Below are 18,375 nucleotides of genomic sequence, written 5' to 3'. Positions count from 1 at the left end.
CCTTTCAACCTCCATTGAATCATGCTAATCCGAACCCATTGTGTGGATACTCCATGCATCACTAACCAAATAGACACATATGTAGATACACTAACAAACAAGTACCAATTGAAGTGTGCTCAGGGAAGAGATTTATCGAAAATCAGCTTTATCAACACATTGCGAATTGTCTAATTCTCAAGAATCAACACATTACAATCACTGATTTCCAATTAAATCAAAAACGCTAACATTTAATAACACCATGATAAGCAACAGTTTTCCCATTACTTTTAAACGACTCGATAGAATTTCAAAACAACTCACTTGACAGAATTTCAAAGGGGAATGATAGATGGATGATTAGCCAGTGAGGATGACTGATAAGACACTAATCTCAATAGATAAAATCTCCCGCTAGACAATCCTTTTTTTCGCTTGAATGAACACTCATACGCAAATCCCGACAAGTCGAATTTTAGCTCCATCCAGCTTGAGGTAGCCATTGCAACTATTTACTGGGTTGCAAGCTTAAGGATGTCATCTAGAATGAGAATTAAGATTAAAAATAATTTTTTTTGAGTTTACTCCAACATCTCAAATGCATTATAAGAGAAAATATCAAATGAATAACAAAATCTTGATTAGATGCTGAAAGGTAGATAAACATGGATATGGTTCAATGAAGTTCTACTCATCGCAAATTTTAAATTGGGACAAACTGAGTGACAGACTTATTAGCATTCGAGATGGATGAGACAAAATTAGAAAAATCATGCTTTAGTTAGGCCACCAATTAACCCGCTTAGAATTTGCACAAGTTATGTGATCCTAAAATGCATGCGTCTGGGGCTGTGGTAGTTACAAATACCATGTCAAATTAAAATGACTTGGAATTTTTTGTTTTTTCTCAAAATTTACATTATTGACTTTGTTGAGGTCTAAAAAGTCACGACAAACCCAAAAGCATTTAAAGTTCAATATGATGTACGAAATAGGGGATAAATTGGTCACGTATTAATTCAAATTATATTTTTGGGAATTAATTCGACAAAATAAATATGTACGCAAGCTTTTATACAAATTCCAGTAGCATTCATATCATGCCAAAAATCTATTCCTTTAATTCTGATATGTCACTAAGCTCGATCACAAAAGCCCAAGTCATTGTAACAAATGCCCAAACATTTCAAGCACATGCCAAATAACTTCATGCCACGCTAATACATTTTTTTCTATATCAATCACCTACCAAACTCACATGAACCCAAGTCATGTGGTTTACGAGACTTGCACGAGAGATTGTGGTGTGGAACTTGGATAATGGAGACTTTGGGCTAGCTACTTGGGAGCACCAAAGTACAAGCTCATTACTTGGAGTTCTCCAATGTGGGTGAGCAAATGAGATATTCTTCAAGCACTCCCTATTACCCGCTGGAAACAAGCCAATTCCGACACTTACTTTTACCCATAGGAAAGTCATTTTCTAATGCCTAGCTTTACCTGCTGGAAATAAGAATGACATGACCCGCCCCGAATTCCTCGGAATCTGTGACTGATCCTGTGGTTTTGGATGTCGGCCCATTTGCTAACATCATAACATCTCTTCCAAATCAAAGGAGGAGAGGGTCGATACTTTCTGCCGAAATTTCTGCAGAGTCTCCCCTAAAAAACAAACTTAACCAAAATTCCAACCTGTTAAAACGCAGTTTAAAATTCCCAAACCTCAGCATGCATAGTCATAAGTAGTTATAAAGACTCAACCCACAATCATTCATCAATCTAAACAGGTTTCCGCTCCGTCACAACCACAAACCAAATTAAAGTCCAAAAATATGGTTTATCTTGCGACTGCACCTAGGTGAGACCCCAGGCTATCAACGTACCCTTACTGAGGGATCAAGTCACACGTAGTTCTTCGATCAATAGTCACGAATCAGATAACATACAATTATTTTTAGTAATATCAACAAGTTAATTTTAGGATAATCTTTTCCTTCTTAATAAAATCACAATATGCTAAGCCTAATTCTTTAAACATTACTCTTTTTTCCCGATATAATATAATAATCCCTTTTCCTCTCCCCGTTACTTTACTACACGTCGGAGAGTCCAACGCCACGTGTTGTAAAGTAACAGTAATCAATATATCCGAATCCTTTACCACACGCCAGAATAATTCAATGCCATGTGTAGGTATAGTGGCCAGGGCAAGTACATACGAGGGTGAGGTTTATAACCCTTATATAAATATTATAAAAATAATATTCCCTTCCTTAATTCAATTTTCCCAAACATTTATTCATAATATAGAAAATAAACTCTCAAGCATATATTCCATAAAGACCTAAAAATAATTCAAATAATAATCAAAACTTGTTTACAAATAATTTCTATAAAATACTATATTCCACAATTATAATAATAGACTTTCGTAAATACCATGATATCACCCAATCCATATACTTTAATAATAATCATAATAATATTAAAATAATGATAAATATTAACCCTTAGAGATCCCATATCCTCACTAACCCAAGTTAAATCAATTTTCAATCAAAACTCATTATGCAAGAAATTCCATATTAGAAGAACAAAATACACTTTAAAAAAACAAAACAAAAACGCCCACTCATTTTCTAATAATCATAGCCAAGACCCAAGACTTGCTTTCACAACCCATCAATCAAGTATCCCATGCTCATCCATTCCATAACTTCAATTATCAAAATAATATCCAGGAATTCCATAAGATACTATAAAACAATCTCATAATCCCAACATAATCAACATAACTCATATAACAATCAAGACTCGTTAATAAGGTCATTCTAGTACTTCTCGAAGGGTGAAACTACCTCGGAAGACTCACAGTCAACCCAAGGATCAAACTGCCCAAACTTGGTCCACTGGGCCCATGGGGCCCACGACCTCCGATTTTCGATTCGAAAGTTACCACGGGTTCAACAAACTTTACTAAACATGTCCTATAACTTTGGTCCAGATCGAGTGGTCGGATCGCTCACGATCGCACAATCGGACAATCACCGTTTTACACAAATTTTGAGTCCCTAAATCGGAGCATCCGAGACTCCAATTCTCGATCCGCGAATTCCTGCACGGTACTAGTGGTACTTAGATCAACATATTTAGAAATGGAGTTTATCCAACGGTCCGAAAATATCAAACCCGGATAACGCCTAATATGCCTAAATCTGATCAACCGTCAAACGATAACCAATATCAAATCCGAGCATACCGTGGTGCTCGGGACAACATAGGGAACATTTTAGGAACAAATGGGGCACCCAACCATGGCCCACGCGTCGCCACAAGCGCTGGCAGTGCGTGAGTGTCTTGAGAAAATTCCAGCGACCGAAACATTCTCGAAACACCCGACAATACCTATACCTACGTGATCGGGACAACTAGGGAAGCAACTTTTGTTTTTGGATCACGACCAAAAATGGGTTTAAGAATCGATTTGTAAAACCTCAAAATTAACCTAAACCAATCACATAAACAGGTAAAGCACGAAGAGTAGATGAAGTTTCATTGGTTCGACAATTTCGGCCGTCGAAATGCCGGAAATTGCACGAACAGCTCCAGCGACGAACTAGGTTTTTGGCTTGGTTTCAGTCAAATCGTGACCAATCTTGGAGTTTCGAAGGTGGAAATGGGTAGGGACGTGTAGAGGAGGAAGAGACGAAGATTTTGCAAGTTGTTTCGTTGGAAACGATAGCTGGAATCGGCGTCGGAAAATGTGGCTGTACGATAGAGAGAGTGTGTGTGACAGGACCCACCCCGAATTCCTCTGAACCCAGAACGAAGCCTGTGGAATTTCTGACATCTTACCGATGCCGGGCTCGCTTACTAATAATTGAGACTTTCTGCCAAAATTTCGACAAAGCCCCCCTGTAAATTTGACTTTTCCCAAAATTTCAAGCTGTTAAAATCACAGTTTATATCCCAACTGGCAGCATGCATTCAAAAACAATTCAATAGTTTACAATAAAGGCCCCTGGCCGTCAATAATTTCAAACAGAAACACATTTTAACAACATTCACTTAGTCCAAAGGGAAAATGAATATTCATTCAAACAAGCCTCATTTACAATCGAGCTTTAAAACAACTGACAACGGCACTAAACTTAACCAAAAACCAACAGCAGTGAGACTAGATCCAACCGACTAAATTAAAGTTCCAAAAATATCTTAGTTTGCGGCTGCACCTGGGTGTGACCCAGGCTACCTACGTACCCTTAACAAGGGATTAAGCCACACGTAGTTCAAACAACAACAAAAATCACAGTTCCTTAAATATAATAAAATGTTAAAATAATCTTACGTTTGTAACCCGACTCTTAAATTCTTTAATTTAATATTACAGCACAAGCTACATCTAAAATTCATAACTATCGAATCAAACCTTCTACATAAAACCGTACATGTAACCACTCGCATAGTAAATATCCTGCTATCACCTACCAAGGGTATATGGAACACATAGTTTCATCCAAAGGTAACCTTTATATTTTCCGAAGGCAACAACATAATCTTTTCCGAAGGCAACCGGGGAATGGGAAAACTAGCCAACCACCTGTGTAGACAAATCGGGCAGGTGGCTTGGGAAAATCCTGGTCGGACACCTGCAAAGTGATCTCAATGCAGGTACAGGCAAATCACTGGCAAAACACCTACAGAGTAATCTCGATGTAGGTACAAGCAATACAATGAGGGCAACCGAGGAATGGGAAAAACTGATCAACCACCTGTGTAGACAATCGGGCAGGTGGAGGGGGAAAATCCTGGCCGGACACCCACATAAGCGAGTACAGGCAATATCCATTGGCCGGACATAGTAACATCCATGGATCAGCTCCGCCGTAGCACAATATTGTGCCCTTTGAGCCCCCTCTCTGCCCTCATGGTTTTGTTTCTGGGAACTCACGAGTAACTTCCCAGTGGGTCACCCATCCTTGGATTGCTTTAGCCCCAACTCACTTAACTCTGAAGTTCCCATGACTCCGAAACCAGTGAACTCCCAAAAGGTCTCGTTGCTAGATGAAGGCGGGCATGTACATATAAGGCACATCACCCTATCTTCGTTGGTAGATGTGGGATGTTACAATCCATCCCCCTTATGGGCCCGACGTCCTCATCGGCACACTCGCACCACACAGCAGAGTGGCTCTTATACCGAATTGTCACATCCCGGGTCTGCCGTAGCACGATATTGTCCACTTTGGGACCCCTCTCTGCCCTCACGGTTTTGTTTCTAGGAACTCACGAGCAACTTCCCAATGGGTCACCCGTCCTGTGATTGCTCTAGCCCTAACTCACTTAACTTCGAAGTTCCCATGACTCCGAAGCTAGTAAACTCCCAAAAGGCCTCGTTGCTAGATGGACGCGGGCTTGTACATATAAGGCACATCACCCTCTCTCCGTTGGTAGATGTGGGATGTTACACAGAGAGAGAGAGAGAGAGAGAGAGAGAGAGAGAGGAATTTGGTGGGTTTTTAAAAATCCAACTTCGAAATATTTACAATTGTGCCATTGCACTTCCGTTGATCATAACTTCTTCGTTACAACTCCGATTTGAGCCACTACGTGTCTATGAACTCATATCGACGCGCTCTACACAACGATGCAATTCATTTCCCCAAAATCTTACCGGATTAAAAGTGACCAAAATGACCGTACCCCCGAGGGCAAAATTGTAATTTCACATTTAAATAAATTAAATAGATTAAATAAATGTTTAAAATCAGGTTGGGGTGCCACAAAGAATGTCCCAATGCTCTATTTTATTCATTGAAAATAGACTAGCTTCAACACTTCCTTTTACCTATTGGAAACCAAAAAGAGCCTTCTCCTTCTATAAATTGGGAGGCATTACCCAAGAAAAACCACTTCTCTTAGTTGTTGCAAGCTTCTCAGCAAGCATGAGAACTCACCTTTCTCTTAGTTGCTGCAAGCATCAAGTGACCATTAACCCATTCTCTTGGCTGCTGCAAGCTCCTAGCAGCCATCACAACCATGTCTCCTACTTTCTCGTCCTTGAACTCCTTAATCTTCTCTTTAAAGCCTCACCTCAGGCATAAGACCAAGCTACTCCTTCATCCTCCTACCTCTAGAACTCATAAATCTATCTAGAATCACAGTCACAAACATCATAGCCTTCAAAGTCTTAAACTTTTCTTTCCTTAGCCTTGCTCTTTGAACCCTATTCATTTGACTGTTATAAGCATCCCAACAACCATCACAGCCAAACAATCAAACCACCATAGCTATAGCTTCAAACAATAAATTCTCAACACCAAAACTCAAGTATATCAAACACAAGCCAAGCATAAGCATTCTCATTTGCTAAACTTGTGGTTCTTTAGGTCCCACACTCCAAGCTCTCATGCCAAGCTCATATAATCTCAATTCAACATCAGTAAATCATCTTCACCCATTTTCAGGGCTGCCGAAAACGTCAACACACAACACGCAACCGCTGGAAGAACAACAGAATACTCCCCTAGGACTTACTTCTCCTACGGGATGCTTTGGGCCTAGTTCTCACTAACTCATAAAAAGAGGCAACGAAGGCCTGATTCACTACTCTATGGCGGTACAAGAATGAATAAGCCTGGACTAGCCTTCTGACGGAAAAAGACCCCAACATACTTATGCCAGAATTTTTTCGATCCTGCATGATCGTTGTGGAGGTGCACCATATTATCTTAATTTTGATGTTAGATCGCTTCGCTATTGTAATGGCCCTTTGTGGCTAATGATTTTTTTAGCTGAATTATGAATGCAATCGAAGAATTTCTCGAAACAGAAGAAAAACAAAACAAACTTTAAGTTAATTGTTCAGTCTCAGCTTGAAGCTATTCGACTATGGTTGTGCCATAATAATAAGCAAACTGGTTTGAAAAGAAATGAAGTTAAAACATTATAGTAGTTCTCACCAACAAAAAAATAATACAAATAAACCCATTAAAACATGATATATTGTACAAAAACTCATATAAAGCCTAGTTGAGGAGAAAACCCCAAAATTAGCCACTTGTTATTATAACATTTTAACACACTAAGAACCAATTAGAAAATGACAAGTGTCTAATTTTGTGTTTTGCTATCCAAATATGCTCTATAAGAGTTTTTGTATAAGATATCATGTTAGAATGGGCATATTTGTGAAAAGCCCAAAAAATAAAATGCATATATATATTTATACTTTTTTTTTTTTTTCTATTGTGAACTCTATAGTAAGATAATACTTTCCTGTATATATGAAAATGAATTTTCATAGGACATGTAATTATTAGTGTAAGATCCCACATCAACCAACGGAGAGGGGGTGATGTGCCTTATATGTGCACACCCACATCCATCTAGCACGAGGCCTTTTGGGAGCTCACTGGCTTCAGAATTGTAGGAACTCCAAAGTTAAGCGAGTTAGGGGCTAGAGCAATCCCAGGATGGGTGATCCACTGGGAAGTTGCTCGTGAGTTCCCAGAAACAAAACCGTGAGGGCAGAGAGGGAGGCCCAAAGCGGACAATATCGTATTACGGCAGAGCAGATCCCGGGGTGTGACAATTTGGTATCAGAGCCACTCTGCCGTGTGGTGCGAGTGTGCCGACGGGGACGTCGGGCCCTTAAGGGGGGTGGATTGTAAGATCCCACATCAACCAACGGAGAGGGGGTGATGTGCCTTATATGTGCACACCAGCATCCATCTAGCACGAGGCCTTTTGGGAGCTCACTGGCTTCGGAGTCGTAGGAACTCCGAAGTTAAGCGAGTTAGGGGCTAGAGCAATCCCAGGATGGGTGACCCACTGGGAAGTTGCTCGTGAGCTCCCAGAAATAAAACCGTGCAGACAAAGAGGGAGGCCCAAAACGGACAATATCGTGTTACGGCGGAGTTGATCCCGGAATGTGATAATTAGAAATAGTAATACTTGGTTTAATAGTAACACTCAAGTGAAATAGACTAGCATTGATTTTTCATTTGGGTTGGCTCGACAAAAAAGAAACCTGCCACACACAAAAAAACACTTTATAAGAGGAAAATAATTGTATTTTGTTTGGGGTAATACAAGAGACTTCTCCAACAAAAAGAAAAATAATTGTAGTTATAAAGCAAATTGAAGCACACAACACAAACAGCATTTGTGTTTGGGTGATTTTTGACGGTGGGGACCTGGCAACTGAAAGGATTTGTTCGGTTGGTTTAATTCATCATGTCTAATAAAAATTTAAAAGTACTTTATAATTAATCAGAATAAAATATTGGTTTTCCCAATGACATTAGGAAACAGAAAACTATAAATACATATGTAGCCTGAGCCTTTTGTATGCACTAGCTACTGTGATTTAGGGTTTCCAAAATTCCCTATAATCTTTTCTCTTTCAAACGATCGAGACCCTTCACTTCACTAGCTACTTTCTCTTTCAGACAAGATGAAGGCTTTGAAGGAACAACGATGCGAGCGAGAGCCTCCTGTTGACGTTCACGTTGACGTTGACGATGACGACTTTGCTGGACTCGCTTGCCCTCTCGACGACCTTGAAGCTGTCGTCATCCTTGAAAGTGAAACCACGACTTTCGATCCCTTCTTGTTCGACAACGTCAAACTTGATGACCACAACATGGCAATTCAAGAGAAGCCCAAGAAACCACCATCCCACGGCAAAGGGAAGAAGTTGGAGACCCTCCGCTTGGTGCTATGCACACCACCTCCATCTTCTTGTCAACAAAACCCTACGGGGCCAACAAAATCTGATGCTCACCATCAACGGCAACACTGGGATGATGAAGAGAAATTGGAGAATAGCAAGCGAAAGCTTCACCAAGGCTATCAAGAGTTCCAAAACAAGAGAAAGAAAATTCAACGTCTTGACGTCAAGAACTTGCCTTTGCCGTCTAAGCCTCAGCGAGGCCGGGTTTTGAGCGAGAACAAGCCGTTGATCAGTTCGAGGAAGCGCCCAGAGCCTCTGATTTTTCGAAGAGCCAACAAAACCCTAAGGAGCTCACAAAATCCACTTATCATGATCTCCATCATCGGCAAGATTGGGATGATGAAGAGAAGTTGGAGACTAGTGTTCGAAAGCTTCACCAAGGCTATCAAGAGTTCCAAAACAAGCGAAAGAAAATTCAAGTTATCGACATCAAGAACTTGCCTTTGCCGTCTAAGCCTGGACGAGGTCGGGTTTTGACAAAGAACAAGTTTCTGAGTCTGACCAGCTCCAGGAATTGCCGAGCCTTCTGATTTCTTGGAGAACACGTTTCTTATTGTCTAGTTTATTCTTTAATTGATATCAGATGTAAGTACAAGGTTTTGAACCACAAAACGATTATAAGTACATGGTTTTTTAGGAGAGGAGAGCTAGCACATTTTTTATTCAATTCATTCTGTAATTGTGATCAGTTTATGTACAATTGTAATTCAAGTTTCTCGACTCCAACTTCTCTTGATCAGTTTTGATTATAAAGCAAACTGAAACACACAAAACACACGAGTGGTTCAAGTTGAGCGATTTTTTCCTGTTGATTTTCTCTCTGCTTTGATCATTTTCAAGTTTTTCTCACTTCTCTTCACAGCCTCTCTATCTCTCTGATTTCTTAACCACAAAATGATAATAAGTACACGGGTTTTTGTGACAGCAATGCCAACCAGTATTCCAAGTACTTTGATAGACAAGGGTCAGAGCCGAGTTGTAGATGTTCCTAGTGCTAAAGGTACCTATTTTCTTAACTGATAATATTTGCACCTTTTTTCCTTGCATTCAAAGACTATAATCTTTATAACTTAACACATATAGTTAATGATTCTCAAGTATAAACTTCCACAAGAGCTTTGCCGTTAGCAAAAGTATCACTTTTTTCTGTTGGCCTCTGTCAAGAGAACAAGGAAAACGATTTGGTGTTGAGCAGTATGAAATGCAAACCTTTTCAAGAGATCGTCATTTTTTAGGAAAACCTGGTCTCTATCTATCACTCTCTGTTTCTCTCTTCTGTTCCTCCTTACTTTCCTACGCATATCCATCACTATTTGTGCGTCTTATCATTATGACAAGAGCAAATCATGAAACCATACAATCAAGGTCTCATAATTGCATAGCATCCGTATTGTGTGACAGAAATTAAGGGAAGGTGTGAAGGACGTGTACATCTAAAGTCGAATTAAAAACTTATCAAATTATGCGGGGTTAAAACAAAAGAATCGTGGACAAGTAATGGCAGTGCCAAAAATTTGAGAATAGTGCCTGATCCATTCGTTCAACATGATTAATTAAGACTTCCTAAAAATCCAGATCTTCTATATTCTGATGTACTAATAGCAAAATTCGATAATCACCAAATTAAAAGAACAAAACTTCAAAACAGCATTCATTTCAGCAAAGTACCGCACAAAAAACAGTAAATAAATAAACAAGGTCCTTAGATGACTAAAATCATTCAGCATCTCAATCTTCCTCCTCCCCTTCATTCTCGGCAATGTTGAAGTACCTCAGTTCATAAACATTCCGATCCTTGTTGGAAGCGATCACTCTAAGCCAATCTCGCACATTGTGCTTCTTAAGATACTTCTTTGTCAAGTACTTCAGATACCTGAACCCCAGGAAAACAACAAATATACTTGTAAAACAATGCAACAACAAAACAAGGACCTACTCCGATTTAAAAATAAATGAATGTTTAAAAAAAACCTTAACTGAGGTGTAATGGCAAAACAGCTATAACACCCCTCCGCATACTAAAATTTCAAAAGTGTTGGAACACCATACGTGTCACAATCACCGAACTAAAAGTACCGAGCAAAAATCATGGTGTGCTTTGTCAGAGTTTATCATTTCAGTATTTCAACCACAAAATAGCTCAATGTAATACTTGAGTTCTGTAAAAATATTACATCTAACATATTTAACAATCTTTTTTGCCTCTACAAACGGTAGATAAAATTATTAAGAGTAACACAAAGTATCAAACATTTAATATTTGTAAACAATGTGGATTTCAGTTAAAAGTTATGATGCTTTCGAGCAAATGAACTTAATGAAGCTTTAACATTCGGACGGGTATGCAGTTTAATGTCCTCTGATATCTATAAGAGCCTGACAGTTAAAAGCAACGTGACTATCATCACCAGGATGACCAGTTATCAGTGCAAAATACAACTGATCCTCTATACATAGGTGCAACATTACATAAATAAAGCATTCTAAACAGAAATCAGAACTAAATAAAATTCAATGTCTGATATCAATCTCACCAACGATATAAATGAACTCATGAACTCTATAAACTAACCAGACATCCAATTAGTCGTACAAGTAGCAATCACAAAAGATCAATCAAATTACCTCTTAGAGAAGTTACTGTCAGAAGTGACAGTGATCTTGCTCTTCTCCCGGGTCACACTGACGGCGTCACCAAGTGCACCGGCCTTGCCTCCAACCTTGATCCTCTCCTGAAGAAACTTCTCCAGGGATGCAATGTCCATGATCTTGTCCTCCACTGGCTTTCCACAATCAATGGTGAAAGTCACTCCCTTCTTTTTCCCCTTGGGACCTGCTGCAGCTCCTCGACTCATTGTCGATTATCTTCTGCAACCCACATAAATCAAATCAATGCCTAAGATCAACTAGAGAAATATGTCATCTACATACAAATTTGATGAAGGTCAAAATGTGTGTATTATATACCACACAAAGCATAACAACACAAAATATGTAACAGCTAACAGATTTATACACAAATATATGAAACCCTTTTCCTACAGGGCTAGGTTCCAACTGCATCTCTAGAAAATAAAGTGGAACAATCAGCTATTTGATTGTAAAACTTGATAATTACATCACTGAACACAAAATTCCATAAGCTGAACACAAAATTCCATAAGCTGAAGACGGAGCAGATAGAGATATGCATATTCCATATTTTCATCTTTGAACTCAATCTAAAAACACCATCAATTAAATTTCAATACCACAATCACCTATGAGTTCACAAATCTAGAAATTTTGAATCCCAAAACAACAGCAACTGAAATTCTGAAGTAAACCCAAAAAGAAACTAGAAATAAAAAATACAATATTATCACCAAAAAAGTTCACATCCGTAGTGCGCATCGGAACCAAACAAAAAGACAACGAGGGGAAAATATAGAGCGTACCAAGAGTCAAGCGAGAAAGAGAGAGAGGGGTGATGAGTTCTGTGAGACAATGAAGAAGACGGCCAAGAAGAAAAGAGCTTCGCGGCGGCAGTATGCTAATATAAAGAGAAGAAATGTGTTAGGGTTTACTAACGTGCTGAGTCTTGTATCCCGTGTGCGCAGGTGTATGGTAATGCAAAGTTTCAACCACTAACAAAATGACACGAGGCACTGTACAAGGCCGAAGCTGCAATCACGATTTCTCTACACACGAACATATATTTTTTTCCCAAAACACAAGCGAATTTCTTTTTTCTTGGGTAAATATAACATGTAAATTATCTAATTTGCGAGGAGATGCAACGAACGTGGGAGTAAGGGGCGCGAGTTCACTACCCGAGTCAACTGGTCCAACCCACCTATACTTGTATTGAATTAATAATTACATAATTGGGTTGATTCACATAACTTAATTCAAGGCCGGAAACCTGACCCCAAAAAAAATATTCAAGGCTGAACCCCAAAATATCTTAAATATTTGAAAGGCGAAATTTAATTTTGGTTCCTATAGTTGTTGCAGTTCTTGGACAATAACTCTTTTCCTTTTTCTTTTTATTCTTTTTTGACAAAATTAGTAGTTGATGGCAATGTAAGAGCTAAAACTTTAACTACGAAGGGCATGTGGAATATTCGAAATAGATTTTGAAAAACTTGGATGCTAATATAAATTGATATAGTTTATGAGTGTCTGACCAGACGCAGACGCAGACGCATTTGTTATCTGTACTGTACATAAGATGTAATACTGATAAATTGATTGGAGGGTTATGCAATGAATTACAGATTTATATTACATAAAATTCATTAAACTGAAACAATACTTGACTGGAACAACAATGTCAAACTCAAATTCTGTGAACATTCAGTTGTGTGAAGTATACTTATGTCAAGATCGCATTGCTATAGGTTAAGCCAAAACCAGCCTACAATGACTCCCAAGCTTCTTCCGAAACATGTTCCAGACAAAGGATCCAGATGATGCAATGATATTCAAATTATCCAATTGAAAAATTAAAGATAAATCTGCCCCAAAAAAATTGTAAGCACTTGAAAATCCAAACAAAATCAACTACCAAGGAGTTCCACAATGAATATTTTCATAAAGTTCCAAACTTGAAGCAAACAAGTAACAAACTAAAAACTAGTCCTGATTTTTCAATGTGAGCACCTAGAATTGGTGCCGATCATATCCGACCTATGCCACAAGGGTGCTGGCGGTGGTAGACTCACTGCAAAAAGAGATCAACGGATATAAGCAATTAAGGAACAACTAGTTGACACAAAACAAGATTTAATTTGAATTGAGCAAGCAGTAGAAGCAATGCTCTTCAATGTGCAAATTTGTATAAGCAGACTTGAAAAGAAGATAATTTCATATAGAGAACCCACTCCAGCCTCACTGTCACAGATGCCACCCTGTAACTAGAATGTTTATGGAAATGGGGGGGAACCAAACACTAACATTAGACATATCTCACATCGATTTCATTTCTGAGGGGAAAGCATTCTACCAATGTACAAGTTTCTTGAGGACAGCATATAAGAAAATTAGCTTCCCACATATAATGGGTTCTTCAGATTGTGAATGTCTGGGGAAAGGCAAAATCATTCACAGAAAGCAATAGAATCCTAAATTACAGATCTAATTTCCACATATGATAACACACTCTAGCTAGTGTTTGAGAGAACAATCCCATTAGGTGTCTTCAAGTGAGGTTAAGAAAACCCCTATTACAGTCACATGAATAAGACAAAAGTAAACGGAAAAAAGATACTTACTATTTCCATACTGGTGGAAGCTTCTTTGTCTTCTTATAGTAACGAGCAAGGCGATGGATTCTGCTCTCAACCAAAATCAGTCTAAATTTAGAATCCTTGTCCTTCCTGTTCCTTTCCAAATGTTTTCTAATTGAGACGGCTTTCTTGATGAGGTGGTATAAATCCTCAGGTATTTCAGGGGCAAGACCTAACCCAACAAAGAAAAAAAAGGATAACAAAATCATTTACAAATTTGTCTTCAAATATAAAACAAAATATGGAAATAGAAATTAAAAAAAGACGCACCATGCGCCTTCAGTATACGCAATATCTTGCTTCCAGTAACACTCTTCACCTGAGCAATCCCATGAGAATCACGTAGAATAACACCAATTTGAGAGGGTGTTAGACCTTTCTTGGCAAACTTGCAGATGTTCTCCTCAACCTTAATGATAAAAACAACTTGATAAGTATAATACACAAAATTGAAATTTGTGTTAGTTCCTTTGCATTGTAAGTCAATTCTCTTGGAAATTTCAGTAGTTAACAGACAATCAAATATGCTCTCATTCATTCAATAAAGAGGACTGGGTTTGCAGCATTTGCCATTGCGACAAAGGTATGTGGTCATTCATTTTAGATATAAAGACATAATAAAATTGATTAAATGAACATGGAACGCAAAACAAACTTGAAGTTTTGCTTATTCTAAAATGCCAAAACCACTCAACTAGAACCAAACAAAAGAAACAGTCATTATGTTTTTCAATGATAGAATTGTAAAGATCCCAACTACAATCGCAAGGCATTAACAGACTTGCAAGTACGAAAACTCGATGCTACTTAGAACATCATGAGTATGTATGACACAACAATCAGACTCGAGCTTTAATTTGGTGCAGACAGCAAGGAAAGATGTGCCCAAATGAAATTAAAATAATCTGTTACTTCATAGAATAGACACCCAATAATTCCAAATCCAAACGAGAGGAAAACTCAATCAGATACCAAAAGATCGTCTTTTGCTTCTCTCACTATGTATCTCATAAATCAATCCATTCACAGAAGATAAAAGACAGACCGAGAGAGGTGAACTAATAAGGCTCTGTTCGGTTGCTAATTGACTAAAGAAGACCCACAAAACGTAATTACCAGATAAAAAATGATCCTTTACTGTCTGATACCAAATGGATAAGAACAGCTTCTTCTTTTTTGTTCATTTTCGCAAAAGTGCGGAATGAAATTGAGCAAAATATTCAAAACTTACTTAAATTTCTCATTTACCAAACAAATCAGAACATAACCCAATTACTTATTCAAGAGTTAGAGTTCGGGTTTCTCACATCCTGAGTAGAGATCTTCAGCCAGCTCGGGGGGGTCCTCTTGTATGGAAGAGCTGAAGCCGATATACCCTTACTGCAAAAAGGGCACAAAATAAAACCACCAAAAAATGGGTCAAATGTCAAACAGATCAACTGAATGCGAGAAGGATTCACGGAGCTTATTTACAGAGCTTGTTCAGATAACAAGAAAAAACCAACCCTCTGCTATGCATACGCCCCATGGCGACTGGTTTGTCGTCTCTGTGCCGTTTCTGGTCACTCTAGTTTTGCCTCTCTGTGTTACCCGCCGAGAAACCCTAAAATAAAGAGAGAGGTGGCTAAGGTAATTCAGTAACTCAATTTGTCAACTTCAGAAAAAATGCAAAAAATATATAAAACACATAAAAATAAAATTACGATTTTGGTAACGTGTATGAGGGTTTTGAGACCGAAAATAATTTTGCCGACAAAAAGTACCAAGACATTCAGAAAATAATATGAATTAATCTTTTAGAATTTGTAAGTTTATGTAATTAAACTAAACAGTATGATGGAATTAGACAGACAATTAGAAATTTAGAGCACTTCTACTAATTTGTCCTTTGTCATGGCAAAGGGGTTAGGGCAGCTACTATTCACGTAAATAGTGGTTGTCTTTGCAAAAGGTTGTGGTGTTTCCACCCATTGTCATGACAACAACTATTCACAGGAGATATGAGGAGAGAAATTTGTATAGAGTTTGGTGTGGGAAGTGAAAACTATGACCAAGTATTTATTTATTTATTTTTTAAATGTGTTATAAAACTATAATGAGAAAATGTAGAGAGAAGTGATATGCTAAAGATAAAGTTTCACCATGTCTATTCTTCTTTTAATCTTTGGTAGAACCGCTTATTTATAGGCTTACAAGATAGGAGATTGAATATCATCATTTACAATATACCTATAGGTTACAAGCACTAATTACAAATACTTAGTGCATAGGTTACATAAAATCCAACGGTAGAATACTAAGAGGTATGGTGGTCATCCACCAACCCATGCATTTACAACACTCCCCCTTGGATGTCCACCATACAATGACATAGTTCCCTCATTAAAAACCTTGCTTGGAAAACCCAATGGGACAAAACCGAAGTGAAGGGAAAAAGAGTGAAACTTTCTTCTGGATCATTGATATGGTGTTGGATGCGCTTATGTTGCCTCGTTAAAACCTTGCTAGGAAAACCCCAGTGGGACAAAAACCTAGTCGAAGGGAAAAAGAGTACAACGCGCATATGTCCTACATGTAGTAGAATTGGGATGCTCCCCCTGATTGATATCTCCCCCTGATTAATATCTCCCCTTCTCTGATTTGAGCAATACAAGTAACATTGTCTTCATACATGATCGTCTATCACACTATTCGACATGTTTTTCACTTTTCAAATGATTGAAATATTTAGGAGCATCAACAACAAATTTAATAGTTAGAATATGTTACAATAATATCAAATTTGAATTCAAAATACTCAAACTTTTAGTGATAACTCTTAATTAAGAATATTTTGGTACTTTATATCCTTCAAGAGGTTGCTTCATCCGATATATCTCAAATATTTCATGAGCTTTGAGGATTTCCATGTACCATATAGTCTTAATAAATATGCATTTAACATATGCTATAAGTTTCACGTTAAAGTAACAACTGCACTTATAGAAATGTGGATGCATCTATGATGAGATGGGAGACTAAAACCATGTCTCTCCCAGGAAACCTTATGTCATATTAGTGATCTTATTTCACTTCATAAGCACCAATTCATAACCTTCATACTTAGAATTTGTAATTCGGTGTTTGAGCTATAGGTTCAATATCCCACACTTCATATTTAGTGATAAATGGAATTGCCTATTTCCATTTTTGGCCAATCACTTAACTTGTCGACATTCATGAAACGTGATTTAATATAATCATAGCCCTTGATGATTGTAGTAGCTACTAATAAACCAAATGTATCATCAATTTGTGATCCCACAATTCTCATGTGCATGCGCATGCATAATTTATAAGCATCTCATTGCTTTGGGGTACCAATGCCTATTCAGGGGCTTATGTTGTCATTTGTTAGACAAACATCTCTTTTACAATGAATTATTTAGAATATGTGGATCATAACCTCCTATAGAGCGTTATTTTTTATAGGGCTTGAATTTTTCAAATAATCTCCACTTATGAGGAGTTAAGTCTTTAGAACCTATATTTCTGTCATGCTTCAGGCATACATTATATATATAGTCACCATGTTAATGGATTGTGATATGAGAATATCAATCCATGTTAGCATATGTACAACTTTTATATGCATTATCTTGATGAGACAAAAGCGGATTGATTCAACACTATTTCACGACGTTCTTCAGGAACTGCCATTTCTTCCCCTAATGGCGGGAAAATTGTCTCAAAATTTAGGAAAATAAACTCATCATCATTATCAAGTCAAATTGACTGGATTGGATAATGTGGGAGTTGTGCTCGTAAACGTCTTGACAAGAGACAAATATGTGACCATTTTAGTAGGCACAATTAATAAAACTGGTGAAGTGATCCATAATTAAATGTTATATAAGCTCACAAATATCCCCTTGAATTATTTAAGGAAAGAGGGCTCAAAGTCAATTTTTGACTTTGATGATCTCATGACAACTTTTATTTGTGAGGATTCTTTGTAATGATATTTGTTGGACAAGACAATATTTTGAGTCTTTAAATGATGAGCATTCTTTGTAATGATATTTGTTGGACAAGACAATATTTTGAGTCTTTAAACAATGTCCTTACAAATTTATAAAACTCTTATGTATCATTGTGGAATATGGATTGCCAAGATAATCATACCACAACATAAAAGTTATCCGGTCAATGAACTTCTGGTTCATGATATTATAATCTTCAACTACTTTAATAGTTGTGTAATATTGGGGCCTCATGAACTTTTGGTTCATGACATCATAAACTTCAACTACTTTAATAGTTGTGTAATATTGGGGCCTCATGAACTTTTGGTTCATGACATCATAAATTTCCTACCCACAAAAGAAAGTAGGAAGTTTCTCCAAT

General features: G+C 37.7%; 2 protein-coding genes across 2 annotated transcripts; both read right to left on the bottom strand.

Moving 5' to 3' along the window:
• Positions 1–10,240: 10,240 nt before the first annotated feature.
• Positions 10,241–12,286, bottom strand: LOC117619604 (60S ribosomal protein L22-3). The gene is made up of 3 exons (XM_034349595.1): positions 12,157–12,286; positions 11,345–11,587; positions 10,241–10,592 (listed from the first exon to the last, which is right to left on the bottom strand). Exons 2-3 carry the CDS (start codon positions 11,572–11,574, stop codon positions 10,448–10,450), a joined length of 375 nt encoding a protein of 124 aa, XP_034205486.1. The 5' UTR covers positions 11,575–11,587; positions 12,157–12,286; the 3' UTR covers positions 10,241–10,447.
• Positions 12,287–13,076: 790 nt separating this feature from the next.
• Positions 13,077–15,636, bottom strand: LOC117620010 (40S ribosomal protein S13). The gene is made up of 5 exons (XM_034350099.1): positions 15,495–15,636; positions 15,297–15,369; positions 14,260–14,398; positions 13,975–14,161; positions 13,077–13,424 (listed from the first exon to the last, which is right to left on the bottom strand). Exons 1-5 carry the CDS (start codon positions 15,515–15,517, stop codon positions 13,391–13,393), a joined length of 456 nt encoding a protein of 151 aa, XP_034205990.1. The 5' UTR covers positions 15,518–15,636; the 3' UTR covers positions 13,077–13,390.
• Positions 15,637–18,375: the final 2,739 nt, after the last annotated feature.

This window comes from Prunus dulcis, chromosome 2 (assembly GCF_902201215.1).
Source record: "Prunus dulcis chromosome 2, ALMONDv2, whole genome shotgun sequence".
Classification (NCBI taxonomy): domain Eukaryota; kingdom Viridiplantae; phylum Streptophyta; class Magnoliopsida; order Rosales; family Rosaceae; genus Prunus; species Prunus dulcis.
The sequence above is the reverse complement of the archived record's forward strand: the minus strand, read 5'-3'. Positions and strand labels throughout refer to the sequence as shown.